This window comes from Mobula hypostoma, chromosome 5, assembly GCF_963921235.1.
Source record: "Mobula hypostoma chromosome 5, sMobHyp1.1, whole genome shotgun sequence".
NCBI classification, from domain to species: Eukaryota; Metazoa; Chordata; class Chondrichthyes; order Myliobatiformes; family Myliobatidae; genus Mobula; species Mobula hypostoma.
In genome coordinates, this window is record NC_086101.1 from 168,257,613 (window position 1) to 168,281,510 (window position 23,898).

The 23,898-nt window shown below is 40.2% G+C and overlaps 1 protein-coding gene across 5 annotated transcripts in view; it reads right to left on the minus strand.

The window, feature by feature from the left end:
* Positions 1–23,898, minus strand: part of erbin (erbb2 interacting protein) — a 226,551-nt gene that overhangs the window by 94,560 nt on the left and 108,093 nt on the right. For all 5 annotated transcript variants that reach the window (XM_063049368.1, XM_063049369.1, XM_063049365.1 and 2 more), the window contains 3 exons: positions 19,652–19,730; positions 17,534–17,623; positions 7,686–7,742 (listed from right to left, as the gene is read on the minus strand). In XM_063049368.1, coding sequence (XP_062905438.1) covers positions 7,686–7,742; positions 17,534–17,623; positions 19,652–19,730 — 226 coding nt within the window. The remainder of the gene's footprint in view (positions 1–7,685; positions 7,743–17,533; positions 17,624–19,651; positions 19,731–23,898) is intronic.

Below are 23,898 nucleotides of genomic sequence, written 5' to 3' on the forward strand. Positions count from 1 at the left end.
CCAGCACACACGTGCACTTATGAAGAAAGCATGGCAGGGCCTCTACTTTCTTAGAAGCTATGAAGATTTAGCACGTCATCCAAAACTGTAACAAACTTCGAGAGTTATATGGCAGAGAGTATATTGACTGGCTGCACCACCACCTTGTGTGGAAACAACCATGTCCTAGAACGGAAAAACCTACAAAAGTAGTGGATATAGCCCAGCTCATCTCAGTAAAGCCCTCCCCCACCACTGAGCACATCTACATGGAGTGTTATCACAGGGTAGCAGCACCCATCGAGGACCCGCACTATCCATGCCATGCTCTCTTCTGGCTGCTGCCATCAGGAGAGAGTACAGGAGCCTCAGGACCCCTACCACCACATTCACCAACAGTTATTATCTCTCAACCATCAGGCTCTTGAACCAGAGGGGATAACTTCACTTGTCCCGGGACTGAACCATTCTCCACAGCCCATAGACTGACTTCAAAGGGCTCCACATCTCGTGCTCTCTATATTTATTGCTTACTTAGTTATTAACATTCTTTCTTTTGTATTTGCAATTATGTTATCTTCTACTTATTGGTTGTTTGTCCGTCCTGTTAGGTGTGGTCTTTCACTGATTCCATTGTGCTTCTTTTATTTATCATGAATGCCCACAAGAAAATGAATCTCAGGCCTTTATACGGTGACATATGTACTTCAGTAATAATTCATTTTGAACTTTACACGTTATCAATATGCTACACCTCTATAAATAAAGCAGATTTATAAATCTGCAGTGCTATTTTATTGGGAAAAGACAATGAAAGGGATAGGCAAAAGGTCAAGCAGTATCGCTGAAGAGAGAAGCATTTCAGACCCTACTCAACTTCCTTCCCATAATCCACAAACCCACTTGTCCAGGTGGACCCACTGTTTCAGCTTGTCCCTGTCCCACTGAAATAATATCTGCATACCTCGACTCTGTTTCATCCCCTTTCCTACCTACTTCCATGATACTTCACATGCTCTGGACCTTTTCAAGGATTTCATGTTCCCTGATCCCCATCATCTTATTTTCACTATGGACATCCAGTCCCTCTAAACCTCCATCCCCCACCAAGAATGCATCGAAGCGCGCTGTTTCTTTCTGGACACTAGACCCAACCAGTGCTCCTCCACCACCATTCTCCTCCAGCCAGCAAAACTTGGCCTCGCTCTTAATAATGTCTCCTTTGGCTCCTTCCACTTCATTCAGGCAAGAGGTGTAGCCATGGGCACATGCATGGGTCCCAACTATGCCTGACTTTAAAAAAAAAAAAAAAAAAAAATCGGCTATGCGGAACAGTCTATGTTGAAGCCCACACCGGTATCTCTCCCCCACTTTTCCTACGCTACATCAACGACTGCATTGATGCTGCTTCCTGCACCCATGGGGAGCTTGTCGACTTAATCAATTTTGCCTTCAACTTCCACCCTGCCCTCAAATTTACCTGGTCCATTTCCAACACCTCTTTCTCCTATCTCACCCTCATTGTCCATCTCCGGAGACAGCTTATCCACTGATTTCTATTGTAAACCCACGGACTCTTACAGCCACCTGGACTATACCTCTTCCCACCATCTCCTTCTCTCAATTCTTCCATCTCCGCTGTGCCCGCTCTCAGGATGAAGCTTTTTATTCTAGAACGAAGGAGGTGCCCTGCTTTTTCAAAGAAAAAGGCTTCTCTTACACCACCATCAACGCTGCCGTCAACTGTATCTCTTCTAATTCATGTACATCTCTCTTATCCCAGCCTCCCGCCACCTTTCCATTCACCCACCAGGGATAGGGTTCCTCTGGTCCTCACCTACCACTCCATCAGCCTCTCTGTCCAGCACATAATTCTCCGGAACTTCTATCTCCAATGGAATCCCACCACCAGGCATATCTTTCCCTCACCCCCAGTTTCTGCTTTCCACTTGGATCACTCCCCCCACATGACTCCCTTGTCTATTCGTCCCTCCCCACTGATCTCTCTCCCCTGGCATTATCCTTGCAAGTGGAACAAGCAGTACACCTGTCCCCTACACCTCCTCCCTCACTACCATTCACGGCCCAGGCAGTCCTTCTAAGTGAGGTGATACTTCACCTGTGAATCTGTTGGGAGTTAAATACGGTGTCCAGTGCGGCCTCCTGTATATCGACAAGAACCGATGTAGATTGAGAGAGACTGCTTCGCTAAGCACCTATGCTCCATCCACCAGAAGTGGGATCTCCCAGTGGCCACCCATTTTAATTTCACTTCCCATTCCGATATGTCAATTCATGGCCTCCTCTACTGTCTCGATGAGGCCGCTCTCAGGTTGGAGGACAACACCTTACATTCCGTCTGAGTAACCTCCAACCTGATGGCATGAAAATCGATTTCTTGAATTTCCAGCCATGCCCCCCTCCCCCTTCCGTTCCCCATCCCCTTCTCCTCTTCTTACCTCCTGTCCTTGCCTGCCCTTCACCTCCCTCTGGTGGTCCTCTCCCCTTTTCTTTCTTCCATGACCCTCTGTCCTCTCCTATCAGACTTCCCCTTCTCCAGCCCTGTATCTCTTTCACCAAGTAACTTCCCAGATCTTTACTTCATCACCACCCCCCCCAACCACCGGTTTCACCTACCACCAATTGTTTATTTCTCCTTTTCCTCACCTTTTAAAACTACTCATCTTTTTTTCTTCAGTCCTGCCAAAGGGTCTTAGCCTGAAATGTCAACTGTACTTTTTTCCATAAATGCTGCCTGGCCTGCTAAGTTCCTCCAGCATTTTGTGTATGTTGCAAGCATTCCAGATCGATGAATTTGCATCAGTACTCAGGATGTTAAAATAATTTTGGTAAATACTTGGCCAGAAAAAAGCCAATACAAACAATAATGGTGAAATGGGGTGGGGGGGAGAAAGTGTAAGGTCACATTTGGAAGCAAAACTGAACCAAAATATTAAATTTCTTTCTCCCCACACAAATGCTTTTGGACTAGCTGAGTGTTCTGAGCACTCAGTTAACATTTCAGATTTTCACTTTATGCTGTAATGCACACCCCTGACAATGTACAGTTAAGCCTGCTCTATAAAATTCAGGCGGCCACAGTAATAGACCACTACTATTGATTTACAATCTTTTGATTCCTCTCAGCATTGCTGTGCAACAGCAGACTTCTGTGTCTTAACCTAAGAGCCAGAGAGATGCACAACTGGCCACAAACTGGGTGCAAGATGGAGTCCCACAATACCACGTAGAGCAGAGACATTTAGTATTTATTGGCATCAGGGGAACCAGGTTTCATGGATTTAAGAGCATAAAACTAATGGCAGAGAGAATTGTGATTCTGAATACTTTTCTATTAACACAACAGCACCCAATTTTGATGTACTTAGATACCCATAAGACCATAAGATAAAAGAGCAGATTTAAGCCATTTGACCCATTGAGTCTACTCCACCATTTCATCATGGCTGATCAAATTTTCCTCTCAGCCCCAATCTCTTCCCTTCCCCCATATCCCTTCATGCCCTGACCAATCAAGAATCTATCAAACTCTGCCTTAAAATATACATATAGATTTGGCCTCCACAGCTGCCTGTGGCAAAGAATTCCACAGATTCACCATTCCCTGGCTAAAGAAATTCCTCATCTCCACTCTAAAAGTAAAACCCTCTATTCTAAGGCTGTGTTCTTTGGTCTTCCACTCTCTCACCATAGGAACATCCTCTCCACATCCACTTTATCAAGACCTTTCACCATTTGACAGGTTTCAATGAGGTCACTCCTCATTCTTCTAAATTCTGGTGAATACAGGCCCAGAGTCATCAAATGCTCTTCATATGACAAACTTTTCAATCCTAGAATTATTTTCATGAACTTCCTTTGAACACTCTCCACTTTCAGCACATCTTTTCGAAGATAAGGGGCCCAATCCTGCTCACCAGTATTTTGTAGAGTTTCAACATTACATCTTTGCTTTTATATTCTAGTCCTCTTGAAATGAATGCTAACATTGCATTTGCCTTCCTCACCACAGACTCAACCTGCAAATTAACCTTTAGGGAATACTGCACAAGAACTCCCAAGTCCCACTGCACCTCAGTTTTTTGTATTTTTCTCTCCATTTAGAAAATAGTTTACCCTTTCATTTCTCCTACATTTCATTTCTAATCAGGCACACATCCATTTACATAATGTTATAATGACCCCGGACAGCACTGATTTACATAGTGCTCCACCTCTGAGGAGCAGATCCTCTGCGTTATCTGGGTCTGAGTGTACACAACATCAACCAATTCTTCTTTGTCTATCCTACTTGTTATTTCTTCAAAGAATTCCGAAAGATATGCCAGGCAAGACAGCGGCCTATTTTATCATGTGCCTCAAAGTACCCTGAGACCTCATCCTAAATAATCAACTCCAACATCTTCCCAACCACTGCAGCCAGACTAATAGGTCTATAGTTTCCTTTCCTTTGCCTCTCACCTTTCTTGGAGTGACACTTGCTATTTTCCAGTCTTCCAGAACCATGGAGTGAACCCTGGGTTGTACACCATCTGGTCAGGTGACTTATCTACCTTCAGACATTTCAGTTTCCCAAGAACCTTCTCTCTAGTTTTGGTAACTTCACAGACTTCATGACCCTGACACCTGGAACTTCCATCATACTGCTAGTTTCTTCCACATTAATAACCATGAATATGAAGTAACATTAACAAAACTCTAACTACTACAATGACCACTATCATATGTCACTGTGTTGAAGTCCCAAACATTTGCCCCTTACACATTAGGTATACTTTAAGTGCTGCAATGCTGGTCTTAGACAGCGGAGTTTCAGTGCTGAAACACTCGATCACCAGCTGATTCAGGTTTTATGCTTTGTATCATTCATTGTCCTGGATGTCCTTTTAAATACACTAATCTGAAGATGCCATTCATATTTTCATAATATTCCTCATCTTATTCAAATGGCCACAGCTGCTTATCAAATGTTGAAGGAATCTCACCAGCACACAAGACTGGCTGTTTGGTCACCAGTGGATGCTTAAGATTACCAAGTGTTGGCTTTTATTCAACAAACTCCACTGGGAGATCAGAGAGGATGTGGGGTGTCCGCATAATGGCAAGAAGCAATTGTAATGGGTGCACAGAAAAAGTTAATGGCAATCACATCAATGGAAGATTTGGCCTGGTAATATTTAAAATGATAATGTCACATTAGATCTTCAGGCGAATCCACGCACAAACATAAAAGCTGAATCATCTAAGCTGTCATTCAGAAAAGCATCAACAATTGCAACAGGACTATGGTTTAGTAAATGGGAAAGGAATTTGCAAAATAGAATGTTTCCACGACTCTAAACTGAAGCAGTTAATTTAAAAGTCACATAATGAATGTTAATAATTGAATGAAACAAATGAACAAGCAGAATGGTTTATGAAATTATCACAAACATTCACAGCCTGTTAATGTAAGCAGCTTTTATGTTATTAATTTTGGCCACTAACTTTTGTCAGTAATTATTAGTCTACCAATTACTTTTCATACTTCAAAGTACAGCATTTAGACAGACAAAGACGGGGAAGAAAACCTCCTGGAGTATTGGCTCAGATTTTCAGGTTGTGATGATGTCAGCATTCTCTGTCATTAAAGCATGAAATTGACCGTAACCCCAAGATACCATCATGGCCCTAATTTGATATGGCAATCCATGTGATCCAGCCCTCCTTCACTGGTTGTGCGGTTTAGTGTTCTTCTCCAACACAGTCAAGTTGAAGTCAACTTCAGGATCCATGCACAGCAGCCTTATTTTAAAATACTTAAAATATTACATGCTGTTATATCATATTTGAATGAGAGCATGGTGTAATACGCCATCATTTAGTAGGTGCCTTGGTGAGAAAACCAAACTTTATGAATTATGATCACAGCAAATGCTACAAAATTTAAGATTTAAAAAAAATTAAAGCCTGTTTCTCAAAGTCTACTTTCTACCCTAATCACAGTTAAAATTATGTATCCCCTTCCTGGCTTCTGAAGAATTATTTAATGTGGTTGGCTGCTGGTGTCATGGCTACTGGGTGCCAGGAAATCCTTCCACAGTAATAGCTGATAGTGATCAACAGCAAGATGGCTTGTTCAAGATCAGCGGAACTTTCATCCAAAATGGCAGCAAAACTTGCTTTGCCACTGACTGTACAATCTGGGCCACTGAACTAACAGACAATAGGTTTCTCATCTAAATGGAATACTCAGATGATATGTTGCTAACTTTATAGGAAGACTGCTAATGAACAGATTAAAATAAATGTTATTTTAGTTTTAACTAGAGCATAAAAATCTCACCACGAGTATCTAATCACATCACTTGGAAGTAAACAAATAGAGTGGTAAAGTACGGAAACGAGGCCTTTCAGCCTGGTGAGTCTTCACCAACCATAAAGTACCCCTCCAGATCAACTCCCTCCCCCCTTACCCAGACCATTTAACCACACCCTAAACAATTTACCAATGTCCAGTTAACCTAGCAACCCACATATCGCTTGCATGTGGGAAGATACCAGGTCACCCAAAGGAGAAATGCAAACTCTCCACAAACAGCTGATTGAAACCAGGCCACAGTGCAATGAAGCAGCAGCTCTCTGAGCTTTGAGATAACAAGTCTTCAATAATGCAAACCCAAGCCATAGCCACATTTGCTTGCAATTTTTATACAAGATGAAAAGCCAGTGAATTTTTCATTTTTTCTGATTTAAGTAACAAAATTAGCCAGGAAAGCTGAATAAATCCCACTCTCTTTAAAACTGAAACGCATCATCGTTAACAAAAATGTGGACACTGCTTCTGTTTGATATCACATCTGAAAGGCAAAGGACCAACCTTTCTTGATCATAGTATTGAACTGGACAGCCAACTTTAATTACGAGCTTATTGTGTTATGAGAATTTGTCATGAGGAATAGACCTTTAATCTTTTGGCCCCTTAGGCAAGAGAACATCCATCCTGAGCAAAGCCTTTCTCAAACACAAACTATAAGTTGTCTTAGGCCAGTCACAAAGACAATCTAAACAAAGATTTGAAGTCGCACGCTGTGCTACATGAAAAAAATACTGTAATGGGTGCCTTCAGCCCGTGGAGTGGAATATGACAAAGCAGTACCCTACAAGTAACCAAGCTGCGCTTGACACTAAAGGGAGTGTTGTTTGCATTTTATAGAAAGAATGGAACAGCAAGCAATTTTCACACTAACCTTAAATATTCAACTGAAAATGCAAATCACACCTGTTGAGTGGACCCTTGTGCTGCCGATAACATTACACAAGCACATTCTTAGTGCAAAAGTAGCCTGCTTTGCAAACAACTTGATAAATAAATGTGAAAGAAAGTGGTTTGTAATTAACTTTGGCTGTGAACTAAACACTGTATGAGTAACTTTACTGAACCATCAAGGACAAACCACAGTTCCAAGCATTCAGAAATACAACCAAACTGGGGTTCAGCAACTCCATATTGTTCCATTTCATTCAAAACCAATTTTAACATAGATACTTATTTTTATTTTGCTTGAATAGCTCAGCCCTGACATCAAGAGCTTTGACCATACCGAGACTACTCACAGCAATCAAAGCAAGTTACAGAGGATAATGAAATTAACATTACTCCACATTGACCCATGATTTCTACATTAAGTATGAATTGTTCTTACTTTGGAAGCATCTTCAGTTGATTTTCTCGTAGCTCCAATATCTCCAGTTTAGTTAATCTGAAAAATAAAGTGGCAAACAATTAAACACCACACTCGTTTATAATGCTGCAAGGCACTGAAAAAAATACTATTTTCTAATGCAGAACCATGAACATAAAATAAACACATGGAACAACATTAAAAACACACACTGGCAAAGTCTTCCCACCATTGAGCACATCGACGAGGAACACTACCCCCAAGAAAGCAGCATCCATCAGCAAGGATTCCCACCATCTAGGCCAGGCTCTCTTCCTGCTGCTGCCATCAGGAAGGAGGTACAGGAACCCCAGGTCCCACATCACCAGGTTCAGGAATAGTTATCACCCTTCACTCATCAGGTTCCTGAACCAGCATGGACAACTTCACTCAACTCCACACTGAGCTCATTCCACAACCAATGGACTCAGTTTCAAGGAATCTACAACTCGTGCTCTCAATGATATTTATTTAATTACTTTTTTAAAAAATTCACAGTTTATCATCTTTTGCACATTGGTTGTTTGTCCATCTTTGTATGTAGTTTTTGCATTGATTCAATTGTATTTTTCTGTTCTGCTGTGAATTTAAGAAAATCTCAAAGTAGTATATGGAGACATATATTTTGCTAATAAACTTATCTTTGACCTTTGAAAGATGCACAAGTTAAATAGAAGTCAAGGGAAGGAAGGAAGGTCAACAACCTCTTATTGAAGAAATGGGTGCACAAGTGACATTAGGTGGCAGGTAGAATAGGAAAGAGTGTTTGAGGAATAGAAAAACTGAAATAGAGAAGGATTGGGAGGGCTGGGATCATTGGGATTTTAGAATTTCAAATGGTCTTTACAGAAAACTGAATACAGAGAGGCAGCAGGTTTGAATTCATTGGAGCAAAAGCCAGATGCAAGATGAGCAATTGACAGATGGGATTGGTCTGAGAGGTAAAGGTTTCTTTCACTGAAGCATCTCCAATGACTTGCACAATGAGAACAGCATTTCTTTGTTTAGAGATACAGCATGGTAACAGGCTCTTATGGCCTAATAAGCCCAAACCATCAAATTACACCCATTTGACCAATTAATCTTCTAATCTGTATATCCTTGGAGTGTGGGAGGAAACCAGTGCACCCAGAGGAACTCCAATGGGTCAGAGGAGCCTGAGACAGAGGCCAAGGTAAGAAAAAAAACAAAAAGCATGTGGAATTAGAAAAGTGAAAATAAGATGTTTTTGGCGATGGGCGCAAGATCCCAGGTAACCAGTTTCAGCAAAAGGTCAAAAGGGAAAACAAACAGAAGCAAAGTAGCAGGTGGCTAACATTTCCAGTATTAAGTTAGAGAAACAATGGTAGAAGCTGCATTGTAAAATGATGCACATTAATAGTCACCGAAAGACCAAGGCAGAAGAAGAAATGGGAATCAAAAAGATTGAGAAGTTAAGTAAAGGCAAAATGCATGGCATTAGATCAGACAGCGAATAAATGAACAAATGAATAAACAGGTGGTTTAGAGTTTTAAAGAATGTGATTGTGGTATGATCAACAAAGTCTAGCTCATTAACTTTGCTTTTCCTATTTTCCAAGTGCCTGGATCCCGCAAGTTATTCCTTACTGGCTCTCCCACATTGCCAAATGCAACTTGATTCCTGGGAGACAATCAACCAGATCAAATAAGACATTATAATTACAGTGGGAAATCAAATACCAAGTTGCCAATTTTGCAAATGTTATAATAAACGTTGACGCGTGGCCAAGTGGTTGAGGTGTTCGTCTAGTGATTTGAAGGTCGCTAGTTCGAGCCTTGGCTGAGGCAGCGTGTGTGTCCTTGAGCAAGGCACTTAACCACACATTGCTCTGCGACGACACTGGTGCCAAGCTGTGTGGGTCCTAATGCCCTTCCCTTGGACAACATTGGTGTCATGGAGAGGGGAGACTTGCAGCATGGGCAACTGCTGGTCTTCCATACAACCTTGCCTAGGCCTGCGCCCTGGAAACCTTCCAAGGTGCAAATCATGAGACTAACGGATGCCTATGAAAATGAATGCAGACTTATTTTGCCAGGACAAAAATAAAACAACCCAAATCAAAATGCTAAAGTTCAGAAACTACTTTAATCACAAGATATTCTGCAGATGCTGGAAATGCAGAGTAACAGGCACAAAGTGCCGGAGGAAATCAGCAAGTCAGGCAGCATCTGTGAAGAGAATAGAGTTGATGTTTCAGGTCAAGATGCTGCCTGACCTCCTGATATCCTCCAACAGTTTGTGTGCGTTGTTCAGAATTCATTTTCTTTGGTCTGCCTCAGTTTGTTACCAGTTTTAAATAATATAAATACATCACACCCCAATAGTATCAGCACAAAATAGAATTTCAGTAGAAGATGCGCTGCAAAGTAACACAGCTGGTGTGCTGACAGAAGTTTCTACTTCACAGCATCTTTAGTTTAACCGAGATACAATTTACCTGTTTCAAGTAACTAGCACCTAACAACTCAACAGCCTTTCATAAATTCACCAAGTGGAAGGAAGCACTGATACACTAGATATTCTAAATTTCCAAGAAGTTTCATAATCGACCCCTTGAAGCTCAGTAACAAATGTAGAGGTATTTTTACAAACAAATCGGTACCCATGTGCAGCCGAAGTCCAATTTATCAAGGGAGGGTGTCACAGGGCAGAATAAAAATCTACAGCTATTTCAAATAAATCGTACATGGATGCTCTGGGAGAACCAAAAATAATTATTAGCCAAGCCTAGATAACTTATAACCTGACCCAAAGCAAATAAAGGTTGCTGTCCTTAGTAAATCCAATCAAAATTTGTGAAATTAAGTAACATGTCAACAGTTTATTTAATGAACTTCAAAATCCCAAAAGGCAAATATAGACCAAATGAACAACTTCTGAAATTCATCTATTTTTAGCAAATTTATCGTAGGATGTAGTATACCTACATAGATATACCAGTTGTATACCTATAAAATAATTTTGACCCCAACCTTTTCTTATAGAGAACACATAGCATTTTGAATGCAATGCTCAATTCTACTGCATTATCATCAAGTACATGCAGTGGGTTTCCACAGGGTCCCATTTCCCCAGCTATATGTGTTGAACGTCAATGAGACATACTATTTATGCGCCATAGTTCGCAAGCTTATGAATAAGCTCAAAATTTAAAATGTGATTTATAAAGATTCAAGCTGGATAAGAGGAAGTTGCTCCTAAATCATTGAGTGCTGTTCTTGAGATTGCTCTACAAGAAGAAAATATGTCCTGGGTGGTGAAGGTTCTTAATGATGACTGCCACCTTCCTGAGTTACCACCTCTTGAAAATGTCCTAAATGGTGGGGAGAGTTGCACTCGTAATTGAGTTGGCTGCATCCATGACAATCTGCAATTTCTTGTGATCCTGAGCACTGAAGACTCCACACCCTGTTGACTTGCAGCCAATCAGAATGCTCTAGAAATTAGTAAGATTCCTTGATAGGAACGTTTTGGCAAATGGAATTCAATCCAGAAAGCAAGAGGCAATACATTGGGAATAGCAAACAAAGGAAAGAGAATGCCTCAAATTGTTGTAAGTTGGACAGTGTTGATGACCTAAGGGATCTTAGACTGCATGTCCCCAAATGGTTTATTATTGGCGCATGCCCTAAGATACAGTAAAAAGCTTTGTTTTGAATGCTCTCAAGACAGAAGTACATTATGGTGGGACAAAAGAAAAAGCAATAACACAACATGCTTTCTGTGGTGCATCTATAAACATTAATGAGGGTCATCAGAAACATGCTGATTTTTCTTAGCCTTCTGAGGAAGTAGAGGTGCTGTTGTGCTTTCTTGGCCATAGTACCTACATGATTGGACCAGCACAAGATATCAGTGATACCTTGAGGGCTATACGGTAGGGAAATTCTGGGCAGTTTCTAAAGTAGGTTACACGGTTGGCACAACATTGTGGGCCGAAGGGCCTGTAATGTGCTGTAGATGTCTATGTTCTATATATAAGTCTACGAATTTGAAGCTCACAACTATCCCCACTTCAATACCATTGATGAAGGCAAGGGCAGGCACTTCCTAGTGAATGACCAGCTCTTTCATTTTGCTAATGCTGAGAGAAAGGGTGTTATCTTGACACCATGAAACTAGGCAAAATATCTCCTTCCTGTACTCCTTGCCATCATCTAAGATCTGTCCCAATACAGTGGCATCATCTGCAAACTTATAGATGGGGTTGGAGCAGAATCTGGCGACAGAGCTCTGAGTGTATAGGGAGTAAAGGAAGGGCTGAAAACAGTGTTGAGGGTAATCAGTGGACGTGTCACTACTTCTCCTGACTGGCTGTGGACTGTTGGTCCAGAAGTCATGAATCCAGTTGCAGAGTGAGGTGAAGGTTGAAGAGTCCAAGGTTGAAGAGTTGAAGATGTGCTTGTTTGGAAATATGACGTTGAAGGCAGAGTGTCGTTAATAAATAGGAGTCTCACAGAGGTATCTTGGTTATCCAGATACCTCAAGGCATGAGGACAGGTACAAGGAGAAGCATGAGGAGGCTACATATGTGATGCTTATTGACTGAGCCATCAATTACAAGAGCAGAAAGCCTGCTGTAAAAGCATGTACAAGTTAACACTAGTTCTGGAAAATTACTTGTCACAGAGTCAAAGAAAAAGCACGGAAATAGGTCTTTTAGCCCAACCATCAAATCTATCCTAATCCTAAATTAGTATTTTCATTCTTCCCACATCCTCTCCAGCACCCCTAAATTGTAGTACTCATTGACACACCAAGGGCAATTTACAGTGGCTAATTAACCTATAGCTTACAAGCCTTTGCAACGGGGAGGAAATTGGAACCCCCAAAGGAAACCCACATGGTCACAAGAAGAACTTGCAAACACCACACAGCAGCACCCAAGGTGAAGTCTGAACCTGGGTGTTGGAACGAAAACTTCCAGGGAAGATTTAAATTGATGTGTACAAAGTTATGAACAGACTTGGTCAAGTGAAAAGAGAGGATCTATTGTTCCACTTAGAGTGGTCAACAACAGCTGGGAGCAGTGAGTGGTAGAATTTTTAAGACAATTGGTTAGAGGACCAGAGGTGTCTGAGGAAAACATTTTTCATAGAAGTATAGAATCCGGAAAGCCCCATGTTAAATAAACTCCTGGGTAAACAGAGGTTCCCTAACACATGGGGTTTGCAACAAGAGGTGAGAAATAAATTAGCCCAAGTTGCTGTTTTACCAATCTGACAACCCTCTTTCATGAATGCTTGTGATCCGTAAAGGGAAAGAGCCTAGTAATATGGGCTGTGTGTGTGGTCTAAATGACCAAATACTAAAACTGGTACTGCAATGCCAGAAAGTCTAGAATCAACCTTTGATGAAAGAACACAGACCTCATCCTCAGCAATCAATCTATTAATAATGTGTTTATTCATGACAATGAAAATATAGAATAATATACTATTAGATCTTGAGACTAGGAGCAGAAATTGAATTAATTATGTGTCTGAGTAATATATCAAATGATTTCAGATTGCAAGCTTTGCCATCGTGCTTTTGGATGCGTGGATGAGCTCTCTATAACATTTAGAAGTTTGACTCGTGAAGCATGATAATTATTCATTTGACTAATTTTTAAAATTTTGCCAATGAAACTTGAGCCAATTCTTCTACATTCATCATCTAAGTTCAAGTTTATTGTCATTCAACTGTAGACATGCATACCACCAAACGAAACAACGTTCCTCCAAACCAAGATGCAGAACATGACATAACTCATTCGCAACATTTAAAGTAATATTACTACAAATAATAGAGTATAATCCAGAAAATTGACAGCGCAAGTTAAGAATTGTTTACTTAACAGTAGAGCACTACTGGCACTTCATATGTGGTGAGACCCAAGTGGTGGTAGGCAGTTCAGTAGTCTCATGGCTTGGGGAAGAAGCAATTTCACATCCTAACTGTTCTTGTCCAAATGCTATGGTACCTCCTACTTGATGGTAGAGGGTCAAAGAGATAGTGGGATGGATCCTTGACAATGCCAAAGACCCTGCATTTGCAACACTCCTGATAACTATCTTGGATGTGTGGAAGAGAGACTATTCATTATAAATAGCAATATATCATAATATCTTTAATAAAGTCATTGATATGAATTACTTACAGTCAGTCCCTGGAGTATCCTTCCACAGCCTCAACAAAGAGGTTTGCACAGCTGTTACCAATACCAGCATTTCCACCCACTATAAATTACTGATCTAATCCTGCACAAATATTCATTTAGGATTCAATACATGGCAGAAGGCTTTAATTTTCATTACTTTAGTGATAGCACGCTGAACACAGCGAACTACATTATCTTCTACACAGAGAGCAAACCATCTTCACTGTGGCCGCTTTGCAGTATGAAAGGGAGATCTGATACTTTCCTGCAAATTACAGGGAAAGTCACAGAATCTCACACACACACACACAGATTTCTATAAATGTTTTCCAACACACACGCATGAGATCTGAAAATTACGCATGAAGAAAGAGGAAAACACATACTTTAATAAAACTGTTTTCGTCAATGCACATGCATAGGGAAACAATTCCTTGCAGTAGGATCATCTAAGGAGCACTTTGAGACAATGAACTGTCAAATGCAGACCCGTGGTTGCTACATTTAGTTGGCACTTGAACATAGCTAACCCTATCTCTACACGTCTACAGGAAGGGGGAAAAAAGAACCACTGTGTGCATGGTGTTGTGCACAGTGTGGATAACACTCTGCTCCTTTAGTCCCCAAACTGCAGAAAATGTGCACGCAATGCTGTTGCTGTGATGCAATCTTTTTTTCCAGAGAATTTAAGGTCACCGTTCTTGTCAGTAACAACACATTCTTATTCCGTTCGTTAGTAGGTGAACTTATAGAAACCACTAGAAGTTAGCCTTGTAAAGTAACTTGCACTCCATTTATTAAAAACACTACACCTTTCACTCCCTGCCAACCAGTTCCACGGTAAAAAACATACTTGCTTCTTTTTAAGTTGCTGTCTTACTGTACACCATATGATTTCATTTGTATGAGCGTCCAAATATATATATATGGCATTAGCTTTGCAAAAGATTCCAGTTATAAAGCCTCTATAAACTTGCTTATCACTTGAATTTTCTGCTCCATAGATAATCTAAGCAAAGCATCAAGCCTCCAAATCTTTTCCAATGACACTCAAGATAAGCTTGGGGAATATTACATCTTCGAGTTCAACACAGGGTTGAACTGTTTCAAACAAATAAATCATTCTATTTCCATTTGTACAACCTCCAGATCCACCCTCTTATCGCGTTACCACTTATTGCAAAACACCTTTATCTACTCTGTTATTGAATTTCTCCTGCCTAAGCATGGACCTCCTTTCCCCCGCAGTTCTGTTGAGAACTTGTTAATCTGAACCATCAAATCCGCTCCTCTTTCCGACAGGACGATCCTGCGGAATGTGCTTTATTGTGACTTCTTGTAGTATTGGATGCAGTTCTGTTCATGAAAACAGTGCATAATCAGGTTTTTAAGTGGTATAAATCTGTTTTCTATAACTGCCCATATTATATTGCTCTACATGCTTGCTACAATTCTTTAATTTCACTAAATATTTATCTGAACACTCCTCATAATTTATCTAATAGAATATATACTGCATCCAATCATTAACGATTACCACAAAGCAGGTTGTAACTATCATCTTGTAAAATGTTTTAAAAATACATGGGAGAATTTGTGCAAAGTTGAATTTCCAAAAATCAATAATCTGTAACCTGGAAAGTCCCTATATTTGCTTGGAGCTGACTACTATGTTACTAAAGACTGAACAATTAACTTTCTTAAACAATTCAAATTTTTGAAACATTTTTGATCTATGATTTTCTTAAGAAACAGATTTGCCAGCCAGTTATAACAAAACCTGTGACTTAATAACATCTATATTCAAGATTGCGATAAGAATGCGGTTGCCAAGTTTAGTAAGTTTAGAGATGACACTAAAACTGATGGTATAGCAGACAATAATGGTTTATCTAGGATTACAACAGGACTAAGGTCAACTGGGAAGTGGGCCAAGGAATTGCAGATGGAATTTAACTGAAGTGTGAACTGCGGCACTTTGGCAAGTTAAACCAGGGCAGGGCTTGCACATTAAATTACAGGCTCTGGACAGCGTAGTAGAACAGAATCACTGAAGAATCTGAGAATCTTGTCATTGATTTTTATAAAGTTTGACCTTCCAAAGTGCATCTACTCACACTTTTCCAGACTGAACTCCCTCTGCCACTTCTCCACCCAACTCTGCATTGTGTCTCTATCCCACTGACTTCTATACTCTCCACAATACCACCAACCCTCGTGACATCTGCAAATTTACTAACCCACTCCTCCACTTCCTAATCTGCGTCACTGAAAAAAAAATCACAAAGAACTGCAGTCCCAGAACAGATGTGCTGTAGAACACCACTGGTCACCGGCTACCATCTGCATCACTCCCTGCTTTCCATGGGCAAACCATTTCCAAATCCAGGGAACAAGTCCTCTTGGATCCCATGCCTAGTGATTTTCTGGGCGAGTCTACCATGGGAATCCTTGTTGAACACTTTACTGAAATCTCGAAACATCAAATTCAACACTCTACGTGCGTCAATTTGTTTTATCACTTAATCAGGCTCGTGAGGTGCAATCAGCACTTCACAAAACAATGCTGACTATAGCTAATAAGGCTATACTTCTCTGAATATTTGTAAATTGTCTCTAAGAATCCTCTCCAATCATTTGCCCAGCACTGATCTAAGTACAGTATCACTTAAGCAGCATTTGGATAGGCACATTGAGGGGAGGGCCTTAGAGAGATATGTAATGAAATGGATTTGTTAGGCCAAGGGGCCTATATCCATACTGCATTGGTTTATGACTCAAGCCTCCAGACACCCCTGCCAGCCACCCACAGGCAGGAAACAATGTTGACTAATTTGCAGCCTGGAGGTTATTTTAATTGGGGGGGGGGGGTAAAAAAAAGAGTGAACTAGGTAGTTTTACCAGAACAAGTGAGCATTCACTCACCAGATACAAAGACATACCTTAATGGGTTAAAAAATAAGCTGCTACTCAGCAAATAACTGCACTACAATTACTTCGTTACGCTGAGACACAAAAATTGTAGAAAAACTAAAATAAAAACAGAATATGCTAGAAACAATGAACACGACAAGCAGCAATTTTAGGAAGAAAAATATGTTAGGGAGCGGCTATAGATGCTGAAATCTGGGGCAAAAAGCAAGCAAGTGGAGGAACTCGGCAAGTTAGGAAGCATCTGTGGAGGCAAAGGAATAGTTGATATTTTGGTTTAAGAACTTGCACCAGAACATTAAAGTTAATTTTTTTCCCCTCTTCTCATTGATGTGGCTCGTTTCCAGTATTTTCTGTTTTTGTTTCTTATTTCCTGCATTAGCAGACTTGATTTTCGTTATTGCTGATTTCACTGCCACGTTCAGGACTGTTGGCATCAAAGTTCTCCCTCTGCTCTCTGGCACCACATCCATTTCACTTTGCACACACACTGTGGTTTCTATTTGCTTTCTTGTACCTCTATAACTTATCCCCAACCCTGGCCTCAACCTATCATAGGTATTCAACTCTTTAATCCAAACCTTTCCCCACCTAAAAAGGGACCAGAAAAGGGGTGTTTAACCTGAAGCATTAACTTCTTTCCCATTCATTAGATACTGATCTGCAGCGTGTTTCCAGTACTTTGTTTTTTTAAAAAACAAACAAATGGCTTGGGGAATAAATGAACTTGCTTACCTTCCAAAATTTGCTGGCAAAAACTCCAAAAAGGCATCATTTAGATAAAGCTGTGTCAGACTCAATAACTGAGTGAAGCCATCAGGAAGTCTAGAAGAGATAAAGACAACTGAAAACATTAATTTCTTGGATGACGCTCAGGGGTACAAGATATGAATTTTTTTTTATATAAAGTTCAATGATAGGGATCAATCTTAAAACCATGGCTTAATATAACACTTGTGTACATGCCCGACCTTAATGTTTGAAATCACAACCAAAATTATGCAGAACATTAGTTCAAATACTTGGAACATGTAATGATTTGAAGCAGGAAATTTTTGCTTCAATTGTGTGAATAATGAAAACAAGTGGATGAATGTTGTTCAAGAGACAAGGGAAAGGATGTCAGCTAGAAAAGGCAAGAATGACTTTAAGATATGGCTCTATCAACCGCGAAGTTGGGTTGTTACGTGGAATTTGAATGAAGCCTTCCAGTACTTCGTTTATGAAGCAAGATGCTTCAGAGAAATCCTTGCTTCCTGTGCAAGATGTCTGGAAATGGCATTCTCCTTTCCCCTGAGGTACAAAGGGACTTGGGGAGACCTTGTGAAGATCATCCTAAAGGTTAACTTGCAGGTTGAGTCGGTAGTGAGGAAGGCAAATGCCATGTTAGCATTCCTTTCAACAGACCTAAAATATAAGGCCAGGGATGTGATGCTGAGGCTTTATAAGGCACTGGTGATGCTTCACCTTGAGTATTGTGAATGGTTTTGGGCCCCTCATCTTAGAAAAGATGTGCTGGCATTGGAGAGGGTTCAGAGGACATGACATCAAAGGTTACAGGGAGAAGGCTGGGAGTGGGGCTGAGGAGGGGGGAAAGAAGTATCAGCCATGATTGAATGGCAAAGCACTCAATGGGCCGAATGGCCCAATTCAGCTCCATATCTTACGGAATTGAACTCTTATTGTTTAGCGATATAGTGTGGAGTCAGCCTTTCTGGCCCTTCGAGCAATCCCCAAACCTGATTAACCATGACCTAATGACAGTACAATTTACAATGACAAATTAACCTACCCAGCTGAACTTCAGGATGTCCTGAGCTGAAAGAGTGTTTTCCAAACCACTCCGCTACTGTGGCACCCAATAATGTTGCCTTTCTAAGTATTTCAGCAGACATGTGTCTCTTTATGAAGGTGCTAAATCTCTCCCAGTCCTTTACATTTTTCATAAATACTGGCATCGGCACCCAATTATTGATTTACAATTATATACCACAACTTCCAAATGAGCTGCTATTCTCTTCTAAAATATTGGATCTTACACATTTAACTTTCATAATTAAACTGCTTTTTAAATACGCACTTATAACACCCTTTTATTCACCTAGTAGTACATTTCTTTTTTTTTGTACACACTTCACTTTTGATATTCATGAATTCTTTATTAACCTTCTAGCCTTAACACAGAATTTTAAATCATCTTAGCCTTGATCTGTTTATCTACGAAAGCAGACTTTGAACTAGATTTTTTTTCCATCCATCTTTCATCTGAAGATACCCCAATTCACCTTTTGTTAACTTTTCTGTCCAGTGAATCCCTCACCTAACTGGTCTAGTTTTATCCAATCAAACAGCTCAGGTTCCACCTCATTGTTCCTTTCCAAGCTCTTCCTCTTTTAAAAAAAGGAAACATCAAATTCAAACACATAGATCTATTATTCAGAACTGGATGTAAAAATCTTACCATATTCCGTAAATGTTATGCTTGCATTGCCTTTAACTCTAAAATTCAAACTCAGCATTACATAATCATCAATGGAGATTAATAATGTGAAAAGCAATTCCACAAACAAAATCAATTTTCCATGTATCTGCAGAATAGCATCTATGAAGAAATACAAATAGTACCCTTCTCCATTTTCACATCACATCCTGCAGTGTGACTTTAACTTTATCCTGAGAATAGCGAGCAACACATTAAATAAGTGCCAACTAAATGGATCAGGGTGTAAGAAACCAACATGACTGCAAAGCAAATCGCCAGCTTTGCCAAATTCCATGCCAGCATGAAATAAAATGCCAATGCACACGCTATTCAAATATATTGACAGGAGGAAAGCACAGAAGGAAACTTACTTTGAAATAGGGTTTACACTGGCTTCAACAACAGAGAGGACCTTGCAGTTTTTGATATTTTCTGGAAATTCTTGAATTCCTGAAAAAGAGAGAAGATTTATTTATTAGCAGCCATCATTGTTTTACCTGCTAAATAAATGTAACATTAAAAGGAAATGTGAGAGTATTCTGCCCATGGAAATTCGCTCCATAGTTAAATGACAGAAGATCTTTTATGCTTCCTCGATAATATGTTGTTTCAGTTTTATAAATCAGAACCAGAAAGTTTTATAACAGAATCAAAAATTTTATAAAACATCTGAATCAAAAGCATTAAAAACACTACAAAATTTACTGAGTTGCAAGTCAGTAAATAGGCTGTTGTCACATTGTTCTTACTATCATGTACACCAAGTTTGTTCTTTCAGCAAACAGTATAAAATAAACAAATGTTAATTAGGTAAAGAAACAAGTTTGCTGCTGGTTTCGGTAAAATAACGAAGCTCCATTCAGAGTGTAATGGTCTTTTAAGATTGGTTCTTCATTAAATCCGATGACTCACTCCACTGTGCTCCATGCAAATCTTCATCACAGAGTACAGACATAATCAACTTTGTACAGTTTTGTGTCCCAACCAAATGTCATCACATAAAATTTATTATCATGGTTCAACATACTTTGCCCATTCTTCAGCTTGTTTGGAAATGAGCAAAACAAAACAAAACAAACACACACACAGAACTATATTAATACACGCATAATGCTGGAGGAATCCAGCAGACCAGGCAGCATCAATGGAAAAAAGCAAACAGTTGACATTTCGGGCTGAGAGCCTTCTTTTCCATAGATGCACCTTGGCCTGCTGTGCTCCTCCAGCAATTTGGTGTGTACGCGCGTTGCTTTGATTTTTAACAGCTGCAGATTTTCTCTTGTTTGTGATTAGACAAACTACATTTCCTGACTCAGAAGCATTAAAGTATTACCCATTAAAATGTACTCCAGCTATACATCATTGAAATATGATCACCAATGCTGTTAACTTATGGCATCTAAACCTTTTTTTTAAATGAAATGGAATTTTAAGATTACTGGGGTAAAGAGAAAATAAATTTTTTCTTTTAAGCATTGATATTTTTAATGATCAGTTCTGGATTTCAGACTCCCTCCCTCCCCGCCGCCCCCCCCCCCCCGGAACAAATTCGTAGCATTGTGAGAACAGTAACAACCCCTATTTCCCCACAGCTGGTTCTACATTCTGATGGATACAAACAAATACTTCAAGCCAATCACAGGGGCTCCCAACCTTTTGTGTGCCATGGAGCCTTACCAGTAACTCAGGGGTCCATGGACCCCAAGTTGGGAAGGCCTGAAATAAAAGAAATATTTTTTTCTATGTTTTCCACAACAATCATGATCTTGTATTAGTGCTATACTGCAGCATTCCACCAGCACATAGTATGACAAATTGTACAGGGACAGCTTCCAGATAATCATAGCAGCTTGTTCAAATTAGGTTATCTGAAACACATTCTCACCATACTACCTTTGATTTAACTAATGGAGGTCAAAATTCAAGCACATCAATGTAGGGTGGTGAATGCTATTACGTGTAATGGATTTCATTTCAAACATTGAAAGACAGGAACTAAAGGACCGTAGGACCATAAGATACAGGAGAAGAATGAGGCCATTTGGCCCACTGAGTCTGCTCTGCCATTTCATCATGGCTGGTCCAATTCCCTCTCAGCCCCAATCTCCCACCTTCTCCCCAAACCCCTTCAGGCACTGACAAGTCAATAATCTATCAACCTCTGCTTTAAATTTACATAAAGACTCGGCCTTCTCATTGGCACATAATGTAAAAAGAATCGGTCCCAACACAGACTGGCAACCAACCAGAAAATGCTCCCTTTATTCCCACTCTTTGCCTCCTGCCAATCAGCCACTGCTTTATCCATGCTAGAATCTTTCCTGTAATACCATGGGCCTGTCGCATGTTAAGCGGCCTCATGTGAGGCACCTTGTTAAAAGCCTTCTGAAAATCCAAGTACACAACATCAACCAATTCTCCTTTGTCTAACCTGCTTGTTATTTCTTCAAATAATTCAACAGATTTGCCAGGCAAGATTTTCCCTTGAGGAAACCTTGCTGACTATGGCCTATTTTACCATGTGCCTCCAAGTATCCAGAGACCTCATCCTGAATAATCGACTCCAACATCTTCCCAACCACTGAGGTCAGACCAGCTGGCCTACGGTTTTCTTTCTTCTGCCTCTCTCCCTTCTTGAAGAATGGAGTGACATTTACTATTTTCCAGACTTCTGGAACCATTCCAGAATCTAGTGATTCTTGAAAGATCATTACTAATGACTCCAAAATCTCTTCAGCCACCTCCTTCAGTACTCTGGGGCATATGCCATGTGGTTCAGATAACTTATCTACCTTCAGACATTTAGTTTACCAAGAACCTTCACTCTAGTTATGGTAACTTCACACACTTCAAGACCTGACACCTGGAACTTCTACCATACTGCTAGTGTCTTCCACAGTGAAGACTGATGCAAAATACTTATTTAGTTCGTACACCGTTTCCTTGTTTCCCCCATTACTACCTCTCCAGCATAGTTTTCCAGTGGTCTGACAGCCACGTCTCTCTTTTACACAATGTATCTAAAGAAACTTTTGGTATCCTCTTTAATATTATTGGCTAGCTTACTTTTGTATTTCATCTTTACTTTCTTATTGTGTTTTTTTAGTTGTCTTCTGTTGGTTTTTTAAAAAAAAATCCTATTCCTCTAACTTTCCATTCAATTTTGCTCTATTATATGCCCTCTCTTTGGCTTTTATGTTGGCTTTGACTTCTCTTGGTAGCCATGGTTGTATCACCTTTCCTCTGAACTACTTTTTCCTCTTTGGGACGTGTATATCTTGTGCCTTCCAAATTGCTTCTAGAAATTCCAACCATTGCTGCTCTGCCGTCATCCCTGCTGGTGTTCTTTTCCAATCAATTCTGGCCAACTCCTCTCTCATGCTTCTGTAATTCCCTTTACTCCACTGCAATACTGACACATCTGACTTTAGGTTCTCCTCTAATTTTAGGGTGAAATTGATCATAACATGATCACTTGCCCCAAAGGATTCTTTTATCTGAAGCTCTCTAATCAATTCTGGTTCACAGCACAACAGCCAATCCAGAATAGCTGATCCCCTAGTGAGCTCAACCACCAGGTGTTCTGCAAAGTCACCTCACAGGCACTATAGAAATTCCCCTTCCTGGAATCCAGCACCGACCCAATTTTCCCAATCTACCTGCATACCGAAGTTTCCCATGACTATTGTAACATTGTCCTTTTCGTGCGCATTTTCCATCTCCCATTGTAATTTGTAGGCCACATCCTTACTGCTGTTTGGGAGTCTGGATACAACTTCCACTAGGGTCTTTTTACCCTTGCAGTTTCTTAGCTCTATCCACAATGATTCATCACCGTCCAATCCTATGTCACCATTTTCTAATGATTTTATTTTTTTTAAACCAAAAGAGCAACACCACCTCCTCTGCCTTCCTACCTGTCCTTTTGATACAACGTGCATCCTTGGACATTGAGCTCCCAGCTTTAATCTTCCTTTAGCCATGACTCAGTGATGCCTACCACTTCACACCTGCCAACTTACAACTGTGCTGCAAGTTCATTTATCTTATTTTGTATACTGCGCGCATCCAAATACAACACCTTCAGTCCTCTATTCACGCTTTACAATTTTGTTCACCCTTTAGGCAACTCATCCTGCTAACTGCAATTTTGCCCTGTCAACAGCCTCCGATACACAGGCCATCCACCCAAAGCAGCCTCACTTTAAAGACCGTGCCCAATTCATCTCAATTCTATTATTAAATCTGACAGAAAGCTTACTCAAAATTACAGCATACAAGATGGTTCAGCAGAGAACACAATTACCACAACTAATCTTAAAACCTTGCCCAGATCAACACTGTTCTTAAAGCCGGACTGCTACAATCAGGAAAACCGAAGAAACCATTGGAAATGGTATGACACCATGTTCTCAGACCTCCACCCATCAATCAGCCATGGAATGAATCGAAGAGTCTGCAAGTTTGTCTTTTGTTAACATTTGAAGCATTAACTATAAAAGTGACAACACAACCAGATTTGAATAAACACAAAGAAATCCTGCAGATACTAGAAATCCAGAGTAACACACACAAAATGCTGGAGGAACTCAGCAGGTCAGGCAGCATCTATGGAAAG